General features: G+C 46.3%; 3 protein-coding genes across 3 annotated transcripts; 2 read left to right on the top strand and 1 right to left on the bottom strand.

Moving 5' to 3' along the window:
* The first annotated feature begins 1,646 nt into the window (after positions 1 to 1,646).
* rspo3 (R-spondin 3) lies at positions 1,647 to 14,890 on the top strand. The gene is made up of 6 exons (XM_068758915.1): positions 1,647 to 1,746; positions 6,017 to 6,211; positions 6,797 to 6,940; positions 7,136 to 7,282; positions 7,575 to 7,760; positions 14,682 to 14,890. Exons 1-6 carry the CDS (start codon positions 1,647 to 1,649, stop codon positions 14,888 to 14,890), a joined length of 981 nt encoding a protein of 326 aa, XP_068615016.1.
* A 1,304-nt stretch (positions 14,891 to 16,194) lies between these two features.
* On the bottom strand, positions 16,195 to 17,706 carry mdh2 (malate dehydrogenase 2, NAD (mitochondrial)). The gene has a single exon (XM_068758750.1). The coding sequence runs from the start codon at positions 17,595 to 17,597 to the stop codon at positions 16,584 to 16,586; it is 1,014 nt and encodes a 337-aa protein (XP_068614851.1). The 5' UTR covers positions 17,598 to 17,706; the 3' UTR covers positions 16,195 to 16,583.
* An 834-nt stretch (positions 17,707 to 18,540) lies between these two features.
* On the top strand, positions 18,541 to 19,846 carry rnf146 (ring finger protein 146). Its single transcript, XM_068760298.1, has 2 exons — positions 18,541 to 18,566; positions 18,656 to 19,846. Exon 2 carries the CDS (start codon positions 18,668 to 18,670, stop codon positions 19,793 to 19,795), a length of 1,128 nt encoding a protein of 375 aa, XP_068616399.1. The 5' UTR covers positions 18,541 to 18,566; positions 18,656 to 18,667; the 3' UTR covers positions 19,796 to 19,846.
* The last annotated feature ends 533 nt before the right edge of the window (positions 19,847 to 20,379 follow it).

The following is a 20,379-nucleotide window of genomic DNA, read 5'->3' as shown; positions in this document are numbered from 1 at the left end:
CAAACCTATGGACTGAGGCTCTGATGGCAAATGATCAGGAACAAGTATTGATGATTGACAAGGTGTCATAGTCATGAATGCTCCATACATGTGATTTTTTTATGACACTATTTGCATTTGCTATTGTATTTTTCATCTAATTTCCTGTACCTGTATTGCAATAATATACAACCATCACATGTGGACACAGCAGGGAATGGCCAACTTCTACAGTTTACCATAATGCACTGATGCCCATGCTTTTAATCCTGACAATGTTTCTGGCAGCTTTTATGGAACTGAACTCCCTCTAGAGGAAATCAAATGAAATGCTGCAGCTTCTTAGACTGATGTTCAGGATGTTCTGGCTCTCCACTAAAACCCCCACCGCTTAAATATGAGAGAAGAAAATACATAGTGATTCCATCATATTGTACTTCTCCACTCACATATGCCAGCCTATAAAATAGTGTGAAGTAATTGATCTTGAGTTGGAGTTTTTTGAGGATCACCCTGGTTTGTGCAGCCGCTATGTCAGACGATTCAGACTGTTTATCCGTTACTCCTTACCCGATGGAGTTAACTTTGCAATGCACTTATTGTATGTCTCGCAGTACTGTCTTCACAAATCTCACGTGAGCAACGTTCCTGTCTATGAAGACAGAGTTGTGGGTATCAGGACAGGAGTGGATCAACTGAGTCCATATATTCCAATCACATAATTTTTTATATCTAGTGCGGGTTAAACGTGCATTTAAATAAACCACAGTACACACTCGTTGAAAATAACTTCAATATGTCTCTCTCTCTCTCTCTCTCTCTCTCTCTCTCTCTCTCTCTGACGCGGGGGGCTTGTCCTCTAAATAAACTTTGGAGCTCATAGGGGGAAAGAACGACACAGATAGACAGCAGAGGGCTGAAGTCATCAGCCACCCGACGGGAGAGGAGTGAATGGGTCCTGCGCGCAAGGCAGAAAAGCGCTGAAACTATAGGGAGACTCACTTTGTTCAGTAGCTGCCGACAGCAAGAGAGAGGAGGTGTGTGTGTGTGGTGTGTGTGTGTGTTTGACAGCAGAGTAGAACTTTTTTCTTATTGCTGGCGCTGATCCTGTGGGTTCTTGTACTTTTTTGTGTGAGATGCTGAGATGAAATCGAAACCCTCGGCGCTCCTGGCACGCTGCCGTAGCTGATCCACGCGCAGCTCGGGACGCACAGCGCATCTTCACTGACAGGCGGGGAGGCAGGGGAAAAGGTCAATCTGGAGTTCTACGCCTGGGTGTCATATCTCAAACCTTTTTGAGAGTCACAACTTGTAATTCTTTTTTATCTTCCGAGCTACATTAATGATTGATTTTTGGGGCTGTGTGTATTTTTTCCACGATTGAGGGAATGTTCTTTTTCACGGAACGGATAACGGATCTCTGACTCAATCCGGTTTTCTTGGCACATATGAAGACCCTATCCAGGATGTTACAGTGTAAACGGCCCAGGCATCATTGGGCCACCGGACACTGTCATCACCAGATATCACCACATAGCTGGGGGTCCTGCTGTGTCTAGGAATTACACATCCACATCAGTCTCCTTTTGGGTTAAGAAAAGGGAATTTTATCCAAGTGCTTTGCTGAACATTGACATTGGCTTTGCGAGTCTCACCTCTGGGCTACTATGCAATTACAACTGATCTCATTTGTTTTGATCATCTTGCATTGCATGGATTACACTGGTTGTCAGCAGCACAGCAGCTCCAGGCACCGGCACCATAAACGTGAGTATAAGGCTGAAGTGCTGCCCGGTGTTTGGTCTCCACATTCAGCACCCCCCCACCCCCCCAGTTTTAACATTCAGCTGTTTTACTCGCAGAGGATTCGCGTTTTACATTTTTTTCATGCAAGAAATAATCTATAAATAAATTGTTTTCAGTGGCGCTTATTATTTGAACTAACGGCGCATTCTTTATTCCAAGCAGTTGTTGTACCAGGTCGCCAAGCAACCCCACACAGGTGCACATCTGGAAACACTGCTCCGTGCTCCATTTCTGTTAGTTTTGATTTGTCTAGATATGACGTAATGAACTCTCTCTCTCTCTCTCTCTCATCCATATGTCATTTAAAGTGACGATTGATTCAGTCTTTAGACAGATTTTAATGAATGGTTGTACATGTGTTATTAGTTATTAAGAGTCTCGTTACACGAATGTCACTAATTACCTTCCTTGTGATGCATTCCTGCTTATAAAATGGAAATCCTTACTTCTGCCTGGTAGCTCTTCGACTCATACCCTTCTGTACAGTGTGAATACTATGTTTTCTTTGAACCTTAAGTGAATGAATGAATTGTTCTGTCACCTGAGGCCTTCTGCCGCTGCTCTTATCGCTCTCTAGCGGTCAGAGCTGCAGCCGTCAGGCCCCTCAGACGCCTAACCGCAGCTTCAGCTGCAGCTTTTCAGTAACTGCCTTGCTCACCACATTCTCTTTGCACTGCCCCTTGACAGAATTTATGGTGAAACCTTTATTTGACACATAGGAACTCAAATCAAGAAATTTGTCTATTGGAGCAATCATTTGAAATTAAGCTCAATATTGTTTTTATGCAAATTCATAATCTGTAAAAGATCAAGCATATTTCACAGTATAGGAAAACATTCCTGGCTCTCATAGTATTTCATCTGCACTGTTTTCCCCCCGGACCCAATGTTAAGTTCAGTCTCGTTGGCTATGAGCAGCCTTTTTCCAGGAATAAGCAAACATACAGTACATCTTTCTATTCTTCCTCCACACACTTGCAGACTTTATCGCTGAGGGTCTCCAGATGTGCTCTGTGTGTCGGAGTAGCGATAACTGGAATATTCCATGCATCACTTGCCAGGCTGGCTGAAAAACTGTCTGTGATTTACAATAATAGACCTTAGAAGTGATGTATTTATCCCTGCCACCTGGGGCTGAAACTTCTCCTTCCCTTCACATTCAAACACAGACCTCACAACATCAGACCGGGCGAAGTTTTTCCTCGTGACCACAAGAGTGGGGTTTCTTTTGTTTGTTTGTTTGTTTGTTTGGCCAAACTGGAGCGTTGCAGCACCTTCTAACAATGTGTTTATTTGTTAGTTCTAAAGGGATTCTCGGGGCTCTTGATAGTTCTGCTGGTGTTTACTTCAGCAGCATTATGACATCAGACCCATGGAGCTAGGCATGTATCATGCTGCTGTATGTATCATGCAGCACTGACACATATTACAGAGATTTTACAAATAAATCTGAATCATATGTTATTTGGTATAGTTAATTAGTCTAATTGTCTTTGTTCTGGCCTAATGCACGATTCAAAGCTTCTATCTAGTGTCTGCTTTATATACACTGAGCAGAATTGAGACCCACAGGTTTTCTCCTTTTAATCTTTATCCCCCATTAACAAATTAAATCAGGCCTTGTATCAATTTGCTGAACTGTTTCTTATACCCTGAAAAAAAAAGATGAAACGCTGACATTCACAGTCTGCAGTGAGGAGTAAACCTCTGCCTCTCCAGACTGGCTCAGTATGCCCATTAATTAAAAGACCCTTGGAAGAATCCAAAGCTCTTCCAAGGAAGCTGCTATAATACTTTCAGAGCTATCAGGGAGGATGACAGGATTAGTTGGTGAAGGGGTGACTCTGTAACGCCTTTGGAAGGACAGAAAGGGGTAAGAGTCAATGACCATTGAGTCAACTGGCCAGAATTACCATGAACCCAAACGTCAGGCTTCCTGTCTTTGATGCTGCATCCAAAAGCAAAGGCATGCGGGTTCCTGGGTGTTAATTACATGCACCATAGAGTTTACCAGCTCAACTGTGGAAGATGAAGATGGGCTCATCAAGCTAAACAGCAGGTACTGATTATAAAAGTGAACCCGTGTCTAACGTGATGGAGTCGATATTCTTGCGTGGAGCCAAAATATTTTTGCTCAATTCTTTTTTTCTCCACGAATCGCCCGTGTTTGCATGTGTGCAGGCATGTGAAAATATGTGCTCACATGTGACATTGTTGGTATGTTGTGCAAGATACCACTGTCCAACTGAGGCTTTGTCAATGCAAGTGTGAGGGCAAGGCCACATTCCTGTGTGTTAAGACTTCTGTGAATCAGGGCAGCTTGGCAGGAACAAATGTGGGCAAATGGACAGCAGTTGTAAAGATTGTCGAGATATTTCAAACAAAGTGTCTGTGATCTATGGTAAACTGGCAGCTAAACCCCGAACTCAGAGCAGACAGAGGAGGGCCAGCTTAAACCTTTGGCATGAGATGTCAGAGCTGGAAAAGAAAACCAATTCCTTGAGTCCATGCAGGGTTTGCTTTTGATTTGCCTACGATGTGTGACGACTGAAACATTGTCCAAGCTATGCCCTTGGAAATGGCGCACCAATGTATCTTGAACGCACATTGACTCTGTGCTGCAGGTGTCTCACAGAACAGGTATATCTGTTGGCTCTAAAATAATATATCCAGTGTGTTTTTTTCTTGTTCCAAAAATTGCTGCACTGTGCACATTCTGTAAACTAGAGCATGGTAACAGCGTTATTAAACATATGTGCCGCTGTGTTGTTTCTCCAACAAATCATACATAAATCCTCATACAACCACACAAACCTTCTTTGTTACACCTTCTTGATGCTATATGGTAAGTGGACTGCACTTATATCCTCCTGAGACCCAGCCAGTTAGCATGTCCTCTGAAGTGGACATTTGTCCATTACAGATGACATGCTAACTGGTGGGCTGGGTCCCAGGAGGATATAGCGCTTTTTCCACCGTTGCGGTGCTCATGGCGCTTTACATGAAGCCTCACATTCACCCATTCACACACACATTCACAGTTACAGGCTATTTCTACTACAACTCACTAATGCTGCATATATCTCCAGTCAATACTCAAACACATTGCCATGTTAGAGATCAAAAATTTCTTTCATAAGGTTGGAAACACAAGATTTAAAACATTTATTAAAACCTCTGCCCACAATTCTCATTCTCTGCAGACAAAATCCAGCGAGACTTCCGACAAATTGCTGAAGCGTGGAGATGAAAAAAACAATCTACTGCAAAATGAGCATGACTTTAGTTACAAACGTAGAATCAGTTAACTACCACTGACATTTGCTTTGACTTTGTTTCCTCTCTGGCCTCATTGTTTTATATTAGCATAACACGTCACTGAAATCTAAAATAAAATATCAATACCTGAAATAACTCATTTAGAATGTTGAGAGACATTTGCATCGTGGACTGAAGCTTATGGCAAACACAGATGTGTCAGGCTCACCTCATGTGCAAATAAGCCACTGTTTGAAATAAGTAAACCCACATAATACCATAATACCGGCCTGACCTTTCTGGATACATTTATCAGCCTGATCCTTCCGGGTGTTGGGATACAACCATTAGATCACTAACTCAAATCCCTTCCAACCACGGTGCACTGATTTGCTTTCCCGTTACCAGTTTACAGCCCACACCAGACCTTCAAGCTGGTCGCAATGCTGTCCCGCTAAATATGGCCAACCTATGATGCCCCCCCTTCTCCCTCTCAACCAATCAGAAAAATTGGTAGATGGGTGTTTTTAAAAGTCTCTACTCAGCTCTTTGTACTTTTGTGACTTCTAACTTAATTTCAACGTGGTTTAATTTGTCATTTCACATTTCCTGATTGTGATGATTCACAATAAATGTCAGTGGATGTTAAGTAATAAAGCGAGTGTCCAAAATTCTCTGCAATGAACTTTGGCAATGCATCTTATCAATACACCGCCAACGTTCCAAAATGATGGATAGTCTCAGAGGTCGACCCAGGAGTAGATACATGGACGTAGTGAGGGAGGACATGAGAGTGGCTGGTGTTGGGGAGGAAGATGCAAAGGACAGGGTGAAGTGGTGAAGGTTGATTTGCTGTGGCGACCCCTCACGGGACAAGCTGAGGGAAGAAGTTGTCTCAGAGAGTATTAAGTGCAGATTTCTTTCTTTAAGATATATGAAATTCATACAAATATCTCTCTGCTCCTGCCAACAGAGATATCTGGTCTGAGCTCGGGGTGCCAGCAGGGGGGGTGTCTGACCTGCTCAGACTACAATGGCTGCCTGTCCTGCAAGCCACGATTCTTCATGCATTTGGAGAGGATTGGGATGAAGCAAATCGGGGTTTGCATGACTTCCTGTCCTCCGGGCTTTTACGGCACACGCTCCCCGGAAAGAAACACCTGCACAAGTAAGACAGTGTTTTTTATTTAGTGTCGAATGTTAACAGACTACTAATGAAAAATGTAAGAGTTTCCTCCATTGCATGCTCTCAGTTTCTGAGTGTGTAGGTGTGGCTTCTGCTATTAATGTCCTCTGATTCGTCCTAATCATCTGTCATAACAAAGACACTGAACTGTATCTCAGACCTGTGGTGTGTTTTACTTAGACATGACAAGAACAAGAAGTCTCGACAAGACATTGGAAAATGTGTCCTCCCTCCATATAGCGAGGAGGAGAGCCTGCTTTTGACCTGCTTTTGAAATATGGCATTATATGTAAACATAGAATGAACCCAAATGACTGAAAGAACTGAACGTGTCAAGTGTGTTTCCTTTTGGGGGTATTAAAGTAAAACAAGTGAATTTATCACAAGTTACTCTGTGAGAAATCTGTCTGACTGCAGTGGCATTTATTCCCGATTGAATTTCCAGTGCGACACACACACACACACACACACACACACACTGACATGTATATTTAACACGCAGGGGATATACTCGATAACTTTCACATTTTAAATAAACGCTGGCGGTGGGCTGTGTTTCTCTGTCAGAGTGCAGGTCGGAGTGCGACTCCTGCTTCAACAAGAACTTCTGCACACGCTGCCGAGCAGGATTCTACCTACATCTGGGCAAGTGCCAAGAGAACTGCCCCGAGGGGCTCGTTCGCAGTGACACACAAAGAGAATGTGTTCCCAGTGAGTCTTTTGCATTCACATTGATGTGGGGACAAAGAAAACTGTGATGGTTTACCCTTAATTGAATTCTATTTAACTTGTTTTTAATGCCGCAAATTCGAATAATTCCCTCTTTGGAATGACTGTCATGTAAAACTTGTGCAGGTGTTAAATTTAGCAGCTGATACATAACTAACTATGCCTTTGACTTTTCAGGGTGCCCTGCAGAGTGCGAGTCCTGTCTGAACAGTGAGACATGTACGCGGTGCCGGCCAGGCCTGTACCAGCTCAGCGGGAGGTGCCACCATGTCTGTCCAGAGGACTACGAGCCCAATGACAAACTCGTGGAGTGCACAGCACAAGGTCAGTTCTTTTAGACTTTAAGCCTGAAACGCTCAGAATCTCTGGATTTTCTAGAGGTTATTTTACACACTTCAAAGAAACAGAAGAGTAAATAAATATAAATAAATAACATACGAGTTCATAGTATGGAGCCCGGGCACGTGCTACAACCAGCAGAGTGACTTGTAGAAGAGAATCTGACCCCATGTTGAATATTGGAACCCGGTAATGGACAAAGCGGTTCAGAAGATGAATGAATAAAATACATAAAGAGTGGAACTTTTCACCCTTACCTCCCCCCCTCTCATTTCAGTGCACTGTGAGGTGGGTGACTGGAGCGAGTGGAGCCCCTGCTCTCGGTCCGGTAGAACCTGTGGGTTCAAACGTGGCCAGGAGACTCGCACAAGGCAGGTCCTTCAGTACCCGTCACCGTTTGGCAACCCCTGCCCTGAGATCTCAGAGATCAAGGAGTGTCTGGTGAAGAGGAGGAAATGTCCAGGTAAGAAAAAATGCAGAGAAGAGTTTGTCTTCCAGCTGTGTGTTCCAGAAAATAAAGTAAATACCTGTACATGCTTTTGTTCCATAGAGTGTCTGCAGCAATTGCTGTTTCGCCGTCACACTCACTGCCAACACTGAATTTGTGACACATGTCATGATTTCTACCCTCTATGACTTCCAGACCTTGCTGCTTTAGCTTGTACAATCAGAACTCGTCGTTCTTCCGCTCAGGACTACGATTGTTTACTCAGAGGATTGTCATTGTGGTTAGAGTGAGGGCAGGGAGGGGGGGGGCACACATGTGTGATGTTGCAATGGGTGTGTTGTGTGTTTTGACCTCTTTGGCTTTTTAAACAGAGGGGGGGAAAAATAATACTTAGTTCTGCTGTTAGGGTAGCGTGATTATTTATAATGAAGACAATGAAAGCTGCTTTCAGACGGGCTCGCTCTGGTGAACTAACGATCACTTTGTGTTACGTGTGTACTATGTGTGTGTGTGTGTGTGTGTGGTTACCGACATGGTTGGTGGCTGGGGCTTTCTCGTGGTAAATGACAGATCGCAGACGGGGTCGGAGACTCAGATCCAGTCCCATGGGACCTCACACTTACAGAAAAAACAATGTCTGTGTGTGTGTGTGTGTGTGGGTGTGTAGGTGTGTGTGTGTGTGTGTTCAACATCAACATCCTCCCTGTGAGGCACGCGGCGACCAGGGGATCAGTATTGGTTTATCCCCACAGCTGCCAACACACACACACCTACACACACACACACACACACACACACACACACACAGTCTCAGTGAATGACTTGCACAGCCTTTGCTCTTGGTGGTAATTTGTGTGGCGAGACAAGTGGGTCGGCATGATTTGTAAGGCAGTGTAAAATGTGCCCTCTCTCACCCCTACTTTCTTGCATGCTCTCTCTATCTCTCTCTCTCTCCATTCTGATCCATTCCTCCATCCTCATCCCACTGTTGACTCCATTTGTGATTACGCAGTTGCTCCAGCAGCATCTGCGCTGAATGAAAGCTAATTATCTACTTCGACGCATCCTCTCCTTACTGTTTACGTTCTACACATGCTCAGGGGTCAGTGGTCTGACCTCTGAGAGCCCTGGGTAATCCTCGAGCAGCCCTCAGGCATTGAGACATCATCCTTACTCTCCTCCCTTTCTTTACTTTGCTCCATCATTTTTGCTCCCACATTTTATTCCTCAGCTCATTTCATTCTCCATCATAGTTGCGGTGGTTGGTCGTACACATATAACACTTACTTATAATTATTTTAACCTTTATTAATCCCAAACACAATAATTACTTAAGATGTTTGCCATTCTACAGTTTTCTCCAGTCCTGTCTTCATACCACAGAAGGTAGAAACAGAACTCTAAGGTGTGAAATGATGGAATTTGACTCTGTAAATACTAATCTTGCACATTTTGTCCTTCAGTTAGTTGGATATTGAAACGGTTTGCAATAAATAGGAGCGCAAGATCTGTTCCTTTAAATAACAAAATGTTCAGATTAATTATGACTTGTATGAAAATTTGAAGAAATGCCCCTTTCGCCATGTGTAAGAGAGCTGTATACAGCATTGATCTTAAAATCCATATGATTTATTAACCATGCCTTTGTGCTCCATCTAGGTAAAAGCAATATCTGCTTTAGTGCTTTGACTTAGATGAGAAGACCACTCCCATGTCTGTTAGTTAAATGTGACAGCATTTAATTTGCTTCGCTTTACGCAAAGTCTCTTCTGACTGAGCACATTTTTCAAATCCAACTGCAATTCTGACTATTTAAACACATCTTATTTGTTTAATTCACACACAAATGAGACACGTCAAGCTGTGCTAGAGAGTGTTACAAGCTAAAACTCTCTTTGGTCCAGGTGGGCAAGTTGTCTTTAATTTCCACAGACAAACTGTCATGAATCCACTGCTGGTGGGTTTTGTGTTAGGCCGCCATTATCCATTCGTGGCTCCAGTTTCCTTTCGATTGGGCAGACAGGAGAGTGTATTCAATGTTTCAAAATAATAAAGCAAAAATGATAGAATATCTATATTTTGATGTGTTTTTCCATTAATTGTATACTGTGAAGCTTTTAAGTCTTCCAGTCCTGCAGAAACTTTATAGAATCACAACTTTCAGCTGACTTCTAAACAATGTTCAGTATTACAGATGGCACATTTAAAACCTTGTTTCATGAGGTTTAAAACAAGATCCAGATGCAGATAATACCAGAGACAGGACAAGCAGTTCAGAGATGCATTAACAAGCAGTTAAAGTTAAAAGGCAAGCGGGTTGGGAGGTCAATTATCCAAAATTTATCATCAAAACTTCCACAGGCAAAAAAAAATAATCCAACTCGGGAAAACAGAAGGAAAGAGTCCAAACCTTGCACTGGAACATGGGGAGAAGGCGATGGAGAACAACGAGAGCACAAACTGTAGACGTACTGAGAGATAATAGTGCACAGGAGGGACAGGGAGGAGGAGACAAACAGACAGATAATCCCAGAGGAGCAGAGAATCAGACTGGGAATGGAATAAAATACAGAAAACTTAAGCTTCTTCCTAAAACAGGGAGAAGCAACAACTCCAACATGCAGGAAACCAGCTGATATATTAAGGGTTAGAGAGTCGCCTCTGCTCCTCCGTTATCGTGACTGGAGATTGTGCACGTTTACACACACATCCGCATCTGCCGCCATCTCTCTCTCAAGTTAATGCTGGCTAATTTGTCCTCCGGTGGACTCGCTGTTCACCTCTCTATCTCTGCAGCCTGTGTATCACTACTCCAACACACACACACACACACACACACACATCAGACATGTTAAACAGAGAAATATGCATTTTACTAAGCTGGCATCATCAGTCAGCGAGGGGGTATTGATGACACACACACACACACACACACACACACGCACACACAGAGCTCCTCTCTGGACATCCCGGCGGCCATATTCGGGACAGCCCATAGCCTTTAATCCCAGTCTGACTCCCGCCAAAAGCTCCCCGGATGACAGAATGCCTGCAGCAGACGATGTGCTACCGCAAAACACACACCGCTCCTCTCCAAACACACACCTTAATCTCCGTGTATTTCCTTCCCTCGTATTATTCCTCTTTATTTTTACCCATTTCCTTTTCATTTGCACACAGTTATTGTGCAACTTCCCACCCAATAAATCCCCTGCGTGCGCTCGGCGCAGTTTACTGACATATACACCGAATGAGTTCTAGAAGTTACAGCCAAATGCAATTCATCTGGCCCACAGGACTGTGTTTACATACACAGTATCCAGAGAACACCCATCTCCATGCACTCTCCTTAGAGTTTAGCATAATAAAATCATGAAGGGCTAGTAAATGACAGTGACAATAATCATGATGAGGGTGTAAGCGTCCAGGCTGTTGAATGTGATCCCTGTGTACTCTAGTTGTTTCCGCTGGGTCCTGTTGGGAAATGGATACTCGGGACCTTTTATTTTTGTATATCACACAGGGAAACAAGGAGATAACTGCAAAACTGAGATGATTAGTCTGACCACAGGTGCAAGCCGTGCGAAGCAGCCCCTGAGACAGTGCAGCGCATCACAGCAGGGTGTACGATGCTGGCAGGCAAGGCATGCACGGAACAACATAACCAGGTGGTGGGCATAGTGTGCAGGAACATCTGGACCGAATACGGACTGGAGTCCCCAGAGCCAAGATGGAGGACACCTCCAGAGGTGGTCGAGAATAATCGAGCCAAGATCCTGTGGGACTTCCAGATCCAGATGAACAAACTGGTGACGGCCAACCAGCCTGATAAACATCAGAAGACAGTGGTAGTGATAGATGTAGCAAATCCCCAACGATAGTAACATCAGGAAGAAAGAACACGAAAAGCTCGAGAAATACCAAGAGCTGAAGGAAGAGCTGAAGAAAATGTGGGGAGTGAAGGCAACAGTGGTGCCAGTAGTGATCGGGGGCACTTGGGGCAGTGACCCCCAAGCTGGGTGAATGGCTCCAGCAGATACCAGGGACAACGTCCAACATCTCTGTCCAGAAGAGCACAGTACTCGGGACAGCTAAGATCCTGCTAGAACTCTCAAGCTCCCAGGCCTCTGGTAGAGGACGCGAGCCTGAAGGAGACACCGTACCGTCCGGGTGGGCGAGACGACAATTTATATATATATACGTAGCATTATAGCCAAGACTTCTACAAGCCAGCAATTATCCTGCATATAGAGGAAAGCAACAGAAAAGAATAAGTGCCACACAGATGGATTTGCTCGTCAGTGGATCTGGTACTAGATATATTAGACATTGCACAAGAGGCTTTATGTCAAATAAGATGTAAAGTTGTCTCATCGTTGTGGCAGTTCCACCACCGTACCCCACCTAAAGAATCGTTTATTTTTGGAAATATGCTTATTTTCTACTTCAGCAAGAATTCGGTGACAATATTTAACCTCCGTTAAATTCGCATATTTGTTTTAATGGAAATTCATGGTGATATTTGAGTGTGGATAATAGGGTGACTGTATTTCTCCAATTCCCACTGTACATAAAACGATTTTCAAGTATTCTCATCAAAGTCAACTACCGTACTTATTTACCACTGCCCCAAAATTCAAATACGTTATTCATTAAGGTTTGGATTCAAGATGCTAAATTATGTTCCAAAAACTCAGAAGGTGTCTCATTTGGGGACCATTACAGACATGTCAACACACAGTTTACACAAGGTCCATCAGAAACTGTTCCAGCTAACCAAATGCAGGTTGGTTTGATAAACACACTCCTAATCATTTCAACACTGGCATGGATTAGGTTTCTCCTCTGGGTGGACAAAAGCGCGGGGGGGGGGCTACAGTATGACTAATCCACTGAACTTGTAAATAGTTGTAAATGGTGTCAGGACAGAGAAAACAATGAGAGCGAAGGGGACTTCCTGTGTTTATAGAGGACGGGGGGCAGAGCCTGCATGAGTCAATGCACCAGATTAGTCCATCCATCCAACCACGCACCCACCCATCTTCACGTTTGGATTTTTGTTGTCTTGCAGTTAAACAATGTGGGCATGAGCTGCGTGTAATATGCTCACGTGTGCCCCCATGTCCTGCTCTTGCCCACTTGGCCTTTCATTATTTCCGGGAGAGTAAACACAGTCACCAGGTACAGCTTGGTATAACACTATCCCAGAATGTGCAGGTCAGACATGGCCCCTGGTCCCAGCTTGATTAATGAACAGACAGAGGGAGAGGATGAGCTTATGGGGCGAGCATGAAGCGGACAGGAGGGAGACAGAGATCTCTCTCTCTCTCTCTCTCTCTCTCGCTCTCTCTCTCTCCGTCTGTGCCTACTGCCTACTTCAGCAGTTTCACAATCCCCGACTGGCCAGCCAGCCGGCATAGCATGCCGTGCTGCTCCGTTCCACTCACACATGAGCAGCAACAGTACAACAACAGGAAAGGGCCTCCCTTGCTTTCACTTGCAGGTCCTGTCTCCAACCTCCCTGGGGATGGATCTTGTTATTATCTTTAATAAATGTAGCTGAAGCAGAGATAAACCTCCAAGCATTCCAAAATTCTTGGTTTTGTTTATGAGATGGTGTTGCAAGAACTGATAAATTAGGGGTTTATTTAAAGGTTTTCTATTTCGGACAACGGTCTGCTCATCACTGAGGGCTACTGTCTGTGATAAGAGACTGCCATCTAGTGGTGGGTCTTTGAAGGCGGGAACCGGACTATGCTGGCTTGCGTTTTATCTCCGCCGAGGATCTTATATTTTCACTGGCGTTGGTTTGTTTGTTTGAATGTTAGCAAGATAACTCAAAATTGTATAGACGGATCATGATGCAATTTTCAGGAATTGTTGGGAATGTTATCAGGAACAGATGATTACATTTTGGTGATGATCCAGAAGAGATCCTGGATCCTGGATCACTTTGAAATGTTCAACATTGCAGTCAATGGACCTTCAAAATTTGTTCCTCAATATCTCGGTTGATTATTGACCAATGTTTATGGAATTTTGCAGAGTCATGTAGGGTGGGGATCTCTATCACCACCGAATTTCATCCAGATCGGATCCGGATTGCGGATACTGTAGATCCAGAATGGAGTCAGGAAAAAACATTTGATTTTGACATTGAAAACACCATTTAAGGATTCATTTTGCATTACAGTGTCTGTCCAGTGGTACTGGTAGATAAAAAAGTTAGGCACCAAAACAAAATAACTTCTTATTTTTTTAAATGTGGTAGTAAAGTATTAAAGCTGATGACAGATGCAGGCTTCCCGTTCTGGCTAATAAAGGACAGACGACACGGTGAGGCCGGTTTTAGCACCCAGACACCCTGTCGCACGAAGCGGTGCAGATTTCAGTGTTTATGGGATGCACCTGAATGCACCAATTACCTATCCTTGTGTTTCAAACGCTGAAAAAGCAGAGAAGAAAGAAGCAGTGCAGCAGTGATGACATCATACTGGGGGAGGAGACAGCATATTTCAGTGTGATTAGTTTCATTCCAATTATTACTTTGTTCGACAAATGAAGCAATCCATGGAAGAAATTGTACGTTGTGCTCAAGAAAAGCAGTCTTTAGCTCCTGTTATAGTCACATGGCCTTGACGTTCTTACCCGCCAACCACTGCAGGACAAAAAGCACCGTTACAAAGTAGGATCGACTGTAGCGAAGGAACCTGTAATCATCGATGCAATAAAGTACCTGAAACGTCAATAGCAGAATAAAGATATTCTGAAATGATAAGAAAATGAATGAGCATATTAATTTACTGAATACTGCCTCCTAAATTAAAAGGGGAGGAGATTCTGAGCTTCATCCCGTCCTCTACGTTACTAATCTTTACTAATCTACTAATTTTACTCATCTTAATATACCATCTCATTTTCATATAATTTCAGGAGGACGCAGAAAGAATGACAGAAGAGAGCGCAGGAATCGCAACAGCCGGAAAGATAAGGAGAACCAAGAGGTGCGACGGGAGAGGAAGAAAGAGAGGGAGAGGGAAGCGAGTGAACGTGAAGACTCTGATAGCAGGAATAAAACAGAGCACCGGCATCGTAGAGGCCACGACACAGACTCAGTCTTCCCCGGAGATGGCCTCGTACATTAGTAGACCAAAGTCTAGCGCCACCTCATCCTCCTCCTGTTACCCTCCCATTCTTTCTCCGAAACGTCCCGCATCCTCGCCTACTTTTCATTCCCCTTCGACCCCTCCTCTAAAGGGGTGTTGCTGCTACCTGTATGAATTGAAAACAATGTTTATGCACAAGTGAGACGGAGCGCGTTCAGCCACAAGGCTCGGGCTACTTTGGACTTTAAAAAGTCTCTTTTTCTACCCTGTAGACTCGACTCCATCACTTCCACCACTGAGTGTTCTCTGTTGAGAAGTGTTGGAGACGCTGCTGAGACTGCCCTTGGGACTGAAGACAGAGTGAGAAATGTCTGTGACGGTTGCAGACTCCTACACAGGCAGCGAGACAAAGACATTATCCTACGTGCTTGTTGTTACGGTTATTTAACAAGGCCCTGGTACAACTTTGCGCATTTTGGTTTTTGAATGTAGATTTTGCAGCATTATGTAGAAAGGTCATTCACTATTGTTGTTCCTGTCCTTTAGAACTCTTTATTTGATGTAAAGACAAAGATAAAAGTGAGCTCTTGTGACATCCGCATGATCACTGCAAAGGAGCATGGTCAGAAACCGACTATGATGAACGTGTTCAGTACATCTTGGACAAATCGTAGTTTTATCCAAATACGTGATAAATCCAATCTACTATTGGTTTTCCTTTTTGTGTAAATGAAATCTGTGCTCTCAATAAAGCTCCTTGAGTAGGAAACAAAAGCACCTGTATGTCAAATAAAACAATAATGGGTTTGTATCTGTGTCTGATGCTTCTCACAAGCTGTCGTATCGTACTTTCATACCTTCTCAGATTGCATGACGTGCGACTCGGAGCGGTCTTCTGGTTTAAAACGGCGACTTTGTAAAGACAAAGATAAGCGAGCTCTTGTGACATCCTCATGATCGCTGCAAAATGACAGATGCATGACAAAAACCTGCTCTGGGTTCGTTCGGGGTGACGGTAAGGGTAGCCGTATCTCAGGCGTAGTCACAGCAGACGTTCTATTGTTCTTGCTTCAACTAACTCATCAGCACGTGTAACATCAAACATGCAGTTTAAGCTAATCAATCTGTCTGTGATCTTTATGCAGCTGCACTTTACCTGCTGCCACATAGTTGGTGTCAGTTTGGAACTGACGCTGACAGTTTCAAAACTACTTGAGGATTTATCTTGCTTAGTTTCTTGACAACTGTCAGGGTTCCTCAACATCTGGAGAGCATCAAGGATTACCAACAGCTGGAGAAGAGTGAGCATGTCAAGCATCATAAAACCAAGAAATAAAGAATCCTTCTGAAGGCTGAACTGTTTATTTGTGGTGCCATCTTTGCATCGACAGGTAAAATGACAGTATTTCTGAGCAGAGAAATCCCCACTAATGAGATGTACATGAAAATATCATGTTTTAAATTTTCACATCCGAAAAGAAAAAAAACCCGACAGTACAATCAAAGTCATGAGTGCAAGATAGACATTTTTGAAAATGCAATGGAAACTTCACATGGCACAAAAAACCATGGTAACAACCATGATTTCTGGCTTTAAGAAGAACCAACTGCTAACAGAGATAAAAGAGGAAACACCGACAGATCTCTGAATTTACCCAGACGCCTTTTAAGTTAGGACAGAACAAACGACCGATCACAGCTGCTGCATTTCATTCCACGCAACCCCCCCGGATCACTTCATGCTGGCAACAAAATCCTCGCCCTTCTTGATGGAAGCATTCAGCTCATCCATGGCGTCGGCCACTAGCTTCTCCTCAAAGGCAGACAGCTTCCCCAGCCCGAGGTTCTTCTCAATGCCGTTCCTCCCCAGAAGAAGCGGCGTGGAGAAATACTTGCACCCGGTCTCCTCGGAGCGCACGAAGGCGCACTCCACCACGCCTTCCTTTCCATTCATGGCATCCAGGACAGAGAAGGTGAAGCGGGCGCCGGCGTAGGCCATGGACAGCGTGGCAGATCCGGCCCCGGCCTTGGCCTTCACCACCTCGGTGCCAGCCTCCTGGATCCTGCCCGTGAGAGCGGACAGCTGGTCATCGGGGAACGCCACTTTGGGCGCGCACTGGGAAATGAGAGGAACGATGGTCTTCCCCGCGTGACCCCCGACGACCGGTACGCTGACGCGAGCCGGGTCGAGCCCTTTGAGCTCTGCCACGAAGGTGTTTGCCCTGACGATGTCCAAGGTCGTGACCCCGAACACCTTGCCGGGGTTGTACACGCCATGCTTCTTCATCACCTCCGCTGCGATGGGGATGGTGGAGTTGACCGGGTTGGCGATGACGCAGATCGTGGCCCCGGGGCAGTGGCGGGCGCAGCCGTCGGCCAAGGTGGCCACGATGGTGGCGTTGGTGTTGAAGAGGTCATCGCGGGTCATGCCCGGTTTCCTGGGCACCCCGGCGGGGATGACGACGACGTCACAGCCCTTCAGAGCCGCCGCCAGCTGCTCGGGACCGAGGTGGCCGGTCACTTTGGCTCTCGTCTCGATGTGGCTGAGGTCCGCGGCCACCCCGGGGGTATGGGCGATGTCGTAGAGAGAGAGGTGGCTCACCAAGGGGCTGTTCTTCAGGAGCAGAGAGAGCGGCTGGCCTATGCCGCCCGCCGCGCCGAGGACCGCCACCTTAGCGGCGTCCCGGGACGAGGTCGACAGGCAGCGGGCGAGGCCGGCGGTGGGTCTCACGATCCGAGAAAACATGTTCGATTCTTCCGCGTCTGTAAAGCTTGGAGAAACAACCCGGAGAGCTTCTCTCTGTCCGTGACACCAACGTCCTCTGGCTGCGAGCAAACAGGAAGGCCGTAAACTGTCGTTCGTGTCGTGCGACGCTTGTTTTTTACGTCACATTGCGTCATCGCGTCCTGTTCCGTCGTCGTCTCTATTTCTCCGGAGGAAAACAAAGCCAGTTAGCATCGGAAGTGGCTAAGTTAGCATCCGGAATCAGTGCATTTACACGAATTGCCGATGTGCAGGAGACGAGCCCATTTAAAGGCGGCTTTACGGTACGTGCGCAGTCGTTGCGTTGTCTGCGTCGAGAGAAGCTGCTCCTCCCGCTGCTAACGATGCTAAATTAAGCTAGCGCCGTCAGAATAACTCCGTCTATTTCCTGGAGACGCGTCTCTGCCATACACGTAGCCGGCGTTAGCTGCTGCGGCTCTCGTTGTTATGATTGCGGTGGCCGTGCAGCGTCCCTTCGTGCTATTTCTACATGTTTTACGGGTGAAGGGAATAACAAATTGCTTTCCTTCCAGTCGCTGCTACGCAGCTAACACTGACGGTAGCGAGTTTAGTTTAGTTGGGATGCAGATCGATGCTTGATTGGTCGCTGTTCATTTCAATCGAGCAGCATTCGGGCTGTTTTAATCACTGGTGCTGCCTTCAGGCCAGCTGGACTAACTCAACCCAGTTTGATCAGTGAACGGGGCGACCCTTTGTTCCACAAATAACAGCAATTCGGGCATAGCGAAGTGAAATACAGCTAACCAGCTAACATTGCACTTATAGTGCGGGTTTGTTTGCTACTTAAAGTTCGGTTTTCGCACCGTTTTTTGTGGGATAGCTCAGTTTCCATCATTTCAGTGCTCTGACTGCTCATGTCCTTTTTAATAGTGGCGGGTCTGAAGGTCCGTCAGAGCTCCTCATGACTTCTCAGCATTAAGGCTTCTTCCAGTAAGTATCTGATCGGTGACATGTTTCCATCAGTTTGCTGTTTGTATCGCTTTTACTAAACTTTATTTACAACTGTCCCCTTTCCCCAGTACTTCCTAAGAATGGCGAGCTGCGGGGAGGTGGACCACTCCGTTAACTCGCTCCCACCCAGTAAGAAGGGCGGCAACGGCGGCGGCGGCAGTGGGAGCAGTGCCGACTCGTCGTGCTCGGGTTCCAGCGGCCCGTCCCCGTCCCTGTCTGTCCCCGAGTGCGCCATCTGTCTGCAGAGCTGTGTCCACCCGGTCCAGCTGCCGTGCCATCACGTCTTCTGCTTCCTGTGTGTGAAGGGCGCGTCGTGGCAAAGCAAACGCTGCGCTCTCTGCAGACAGGAAGTGCCCGATGACTTCCTGGAGAGGCCCACGCTCCTCTCTCCGGAGGAGCTGAAGGCGTCTGCCGGAGGTCGGGGCGGGGCGGCGAGCGATCACGCCTGGTATTACGAGGGCCGCAACGGTTGGTGGCAGTATGACGAGCGGACCAGCCGCGAGCTGGAGGACGCTTTCTCCAAGGGCAAGAAAACGGCCGAAATGCTGATCGCAGGGTTTCTGTACGTCGCCGACCTGGAGAACATGGTGCAGTACAGGCGGAACGAGCACGGCCGCAGACGCAAGATGAAGAGGGACGTTTTGGATATTCCTAAGAAGGGAGTGGCGGGACTGCGCTTGGACGCTGAGGGCGCTATCGGGGCAGCAGGTCGAGAAAGCTCTGCCGATGGGGCTGACACCACGGCGGCGGGTGCACAGCAGCGGGTCGCTGCCCGACCCCCCAGCTCTCAGCCTGGCAGCGGGAGCGCCGCAGGCATAGAGGGCGCTCTCTCCCAACTGCAAATCAGCCTCGGGCCCACGCCGTCCCATGAGAGGTCTGAGACTGGGGAAGGAGAGGAGGAAGACGAGGAAGAGGAGGCCTCACCCTCCAGGTCCTCTGACCCTCACACATCTGTGGATGATTCTGGCTCTGGAGACTGGAGCGACAATGAGGAGGAAGAGGAGGAGGAGGAGGGGGGCGGCGGCGGCGGCGGCGATGAAGAGCATGTGGAGCCATTGGAGGGCAGGTCCCGGAGACAAAGACTGAATCCAGAGGACAGAGTCCCTCCTGGTGCAGAGTCCGCCTCTTCCTCTTCCTCTTCCTCTTCCTCATCCAGTAGCAGGGGAAGGTCTAGAATGCCGGATGGCCAATGTATGACTGAAGTGTGAAGTATTCCATAGCACCCTTACTAACTGGCTGCGATCTGTTTCAGTAATTTATTCCTCTTTCTCTGTCGGAGTGGGTGTGGGGGGGGGGGGGGGGGGGGGGGGGGGGGGAGGAGAAGGATAACACGCCACGCTTTTAGATAAATAACTCCCTTTTATCATTTGGGGTCACACGGATCTGGATGCATGATTTGTTCGTCTCATCCGATACAGGAAGCCAGTAGAAGTGATGTCGGCTTTTATTTTCGAGCGCAGCGTTCTTGTCCTGAGAGGAGGTTCGGTTCGGTAGACGGAGAGACGCTGCAGCAGATTATCTGAGGCAGCGGCTTCAGAGTTCTTGTTTTCAGCAGGAGCCAGTGTGGCTGCTTCTCGTTGCCGTTTGAGGGAAGGCATGTTGATCCTCTATAAACACCATGAAAGTGGAAGTCTGGAGAAAACTGACTCGCCAGCTTGCCTCTCTCTCTCCTGGGTATCCTCGTTTTGAGATGTACGATCCTAATTTGTCGGGATCTCAGCCAGGCCCGTGACGTTTGAGAATTCATAAATGGAGGATGTAAATTCAGGATACTGAAACGTCTTTATCCTTT

This window comes from Brachionichthys hirsutus, chromosome 3, assembly GCF_040956055.1.
Source record: "Brachionichthys hirsutus isolate HB-005 chromosome 3, CSIRO-AGI_Bhir_v1, whole genome shotgun sequence".
Lineage (NCBI taxonomy): Eukaryota > Metazoa > Chordata > Actinopteri > Lophiiformes > Brachionichthyidae > Brachionichthys > Brachionichthys hirsutus.
This window is presented reverse-complemented; position numbering and strand designations above follow the sequence as displayed.

Bases quoted from the DNA above. Each gene is read 5' to 3' on its own strand.
- rspo3 (XM_068758915.1), top strand. From the start codon at position 1,647: ATGCAATTACAACTGATCTCATTTGTTTTGATCATCTTGCATTGCATG. The intron at 1,747-6,016 runs GTGAGTATAAGG...TCCTGCCAACAG, and splicing joins CAGGCACCGGCACCATAAAC to AGATATCTGGTCTGAGCTCG. The intron at 7,283-7,574 runs GTCAGTTCTTTT...CTCTCATTTCAG, and splicing joins CGTGGAGTGCACAGCACAAG to TGCACTGTGAGGTGGGTGAC.
- mdh2 (XM_068758750.1), bottom strand. From the start codon at position 17,597: ATGTTTTCTCGGATCGTGAGACCCACCGCCGGCCTCGCCCGCTGCCTG.
- rnf146 (XM_068760298.1), top strand. From the start codon at position 18,668: ATGGCGAGCTGCGGGGAGGTGGACCACTCCGTTAACTCGCTCCCACCC.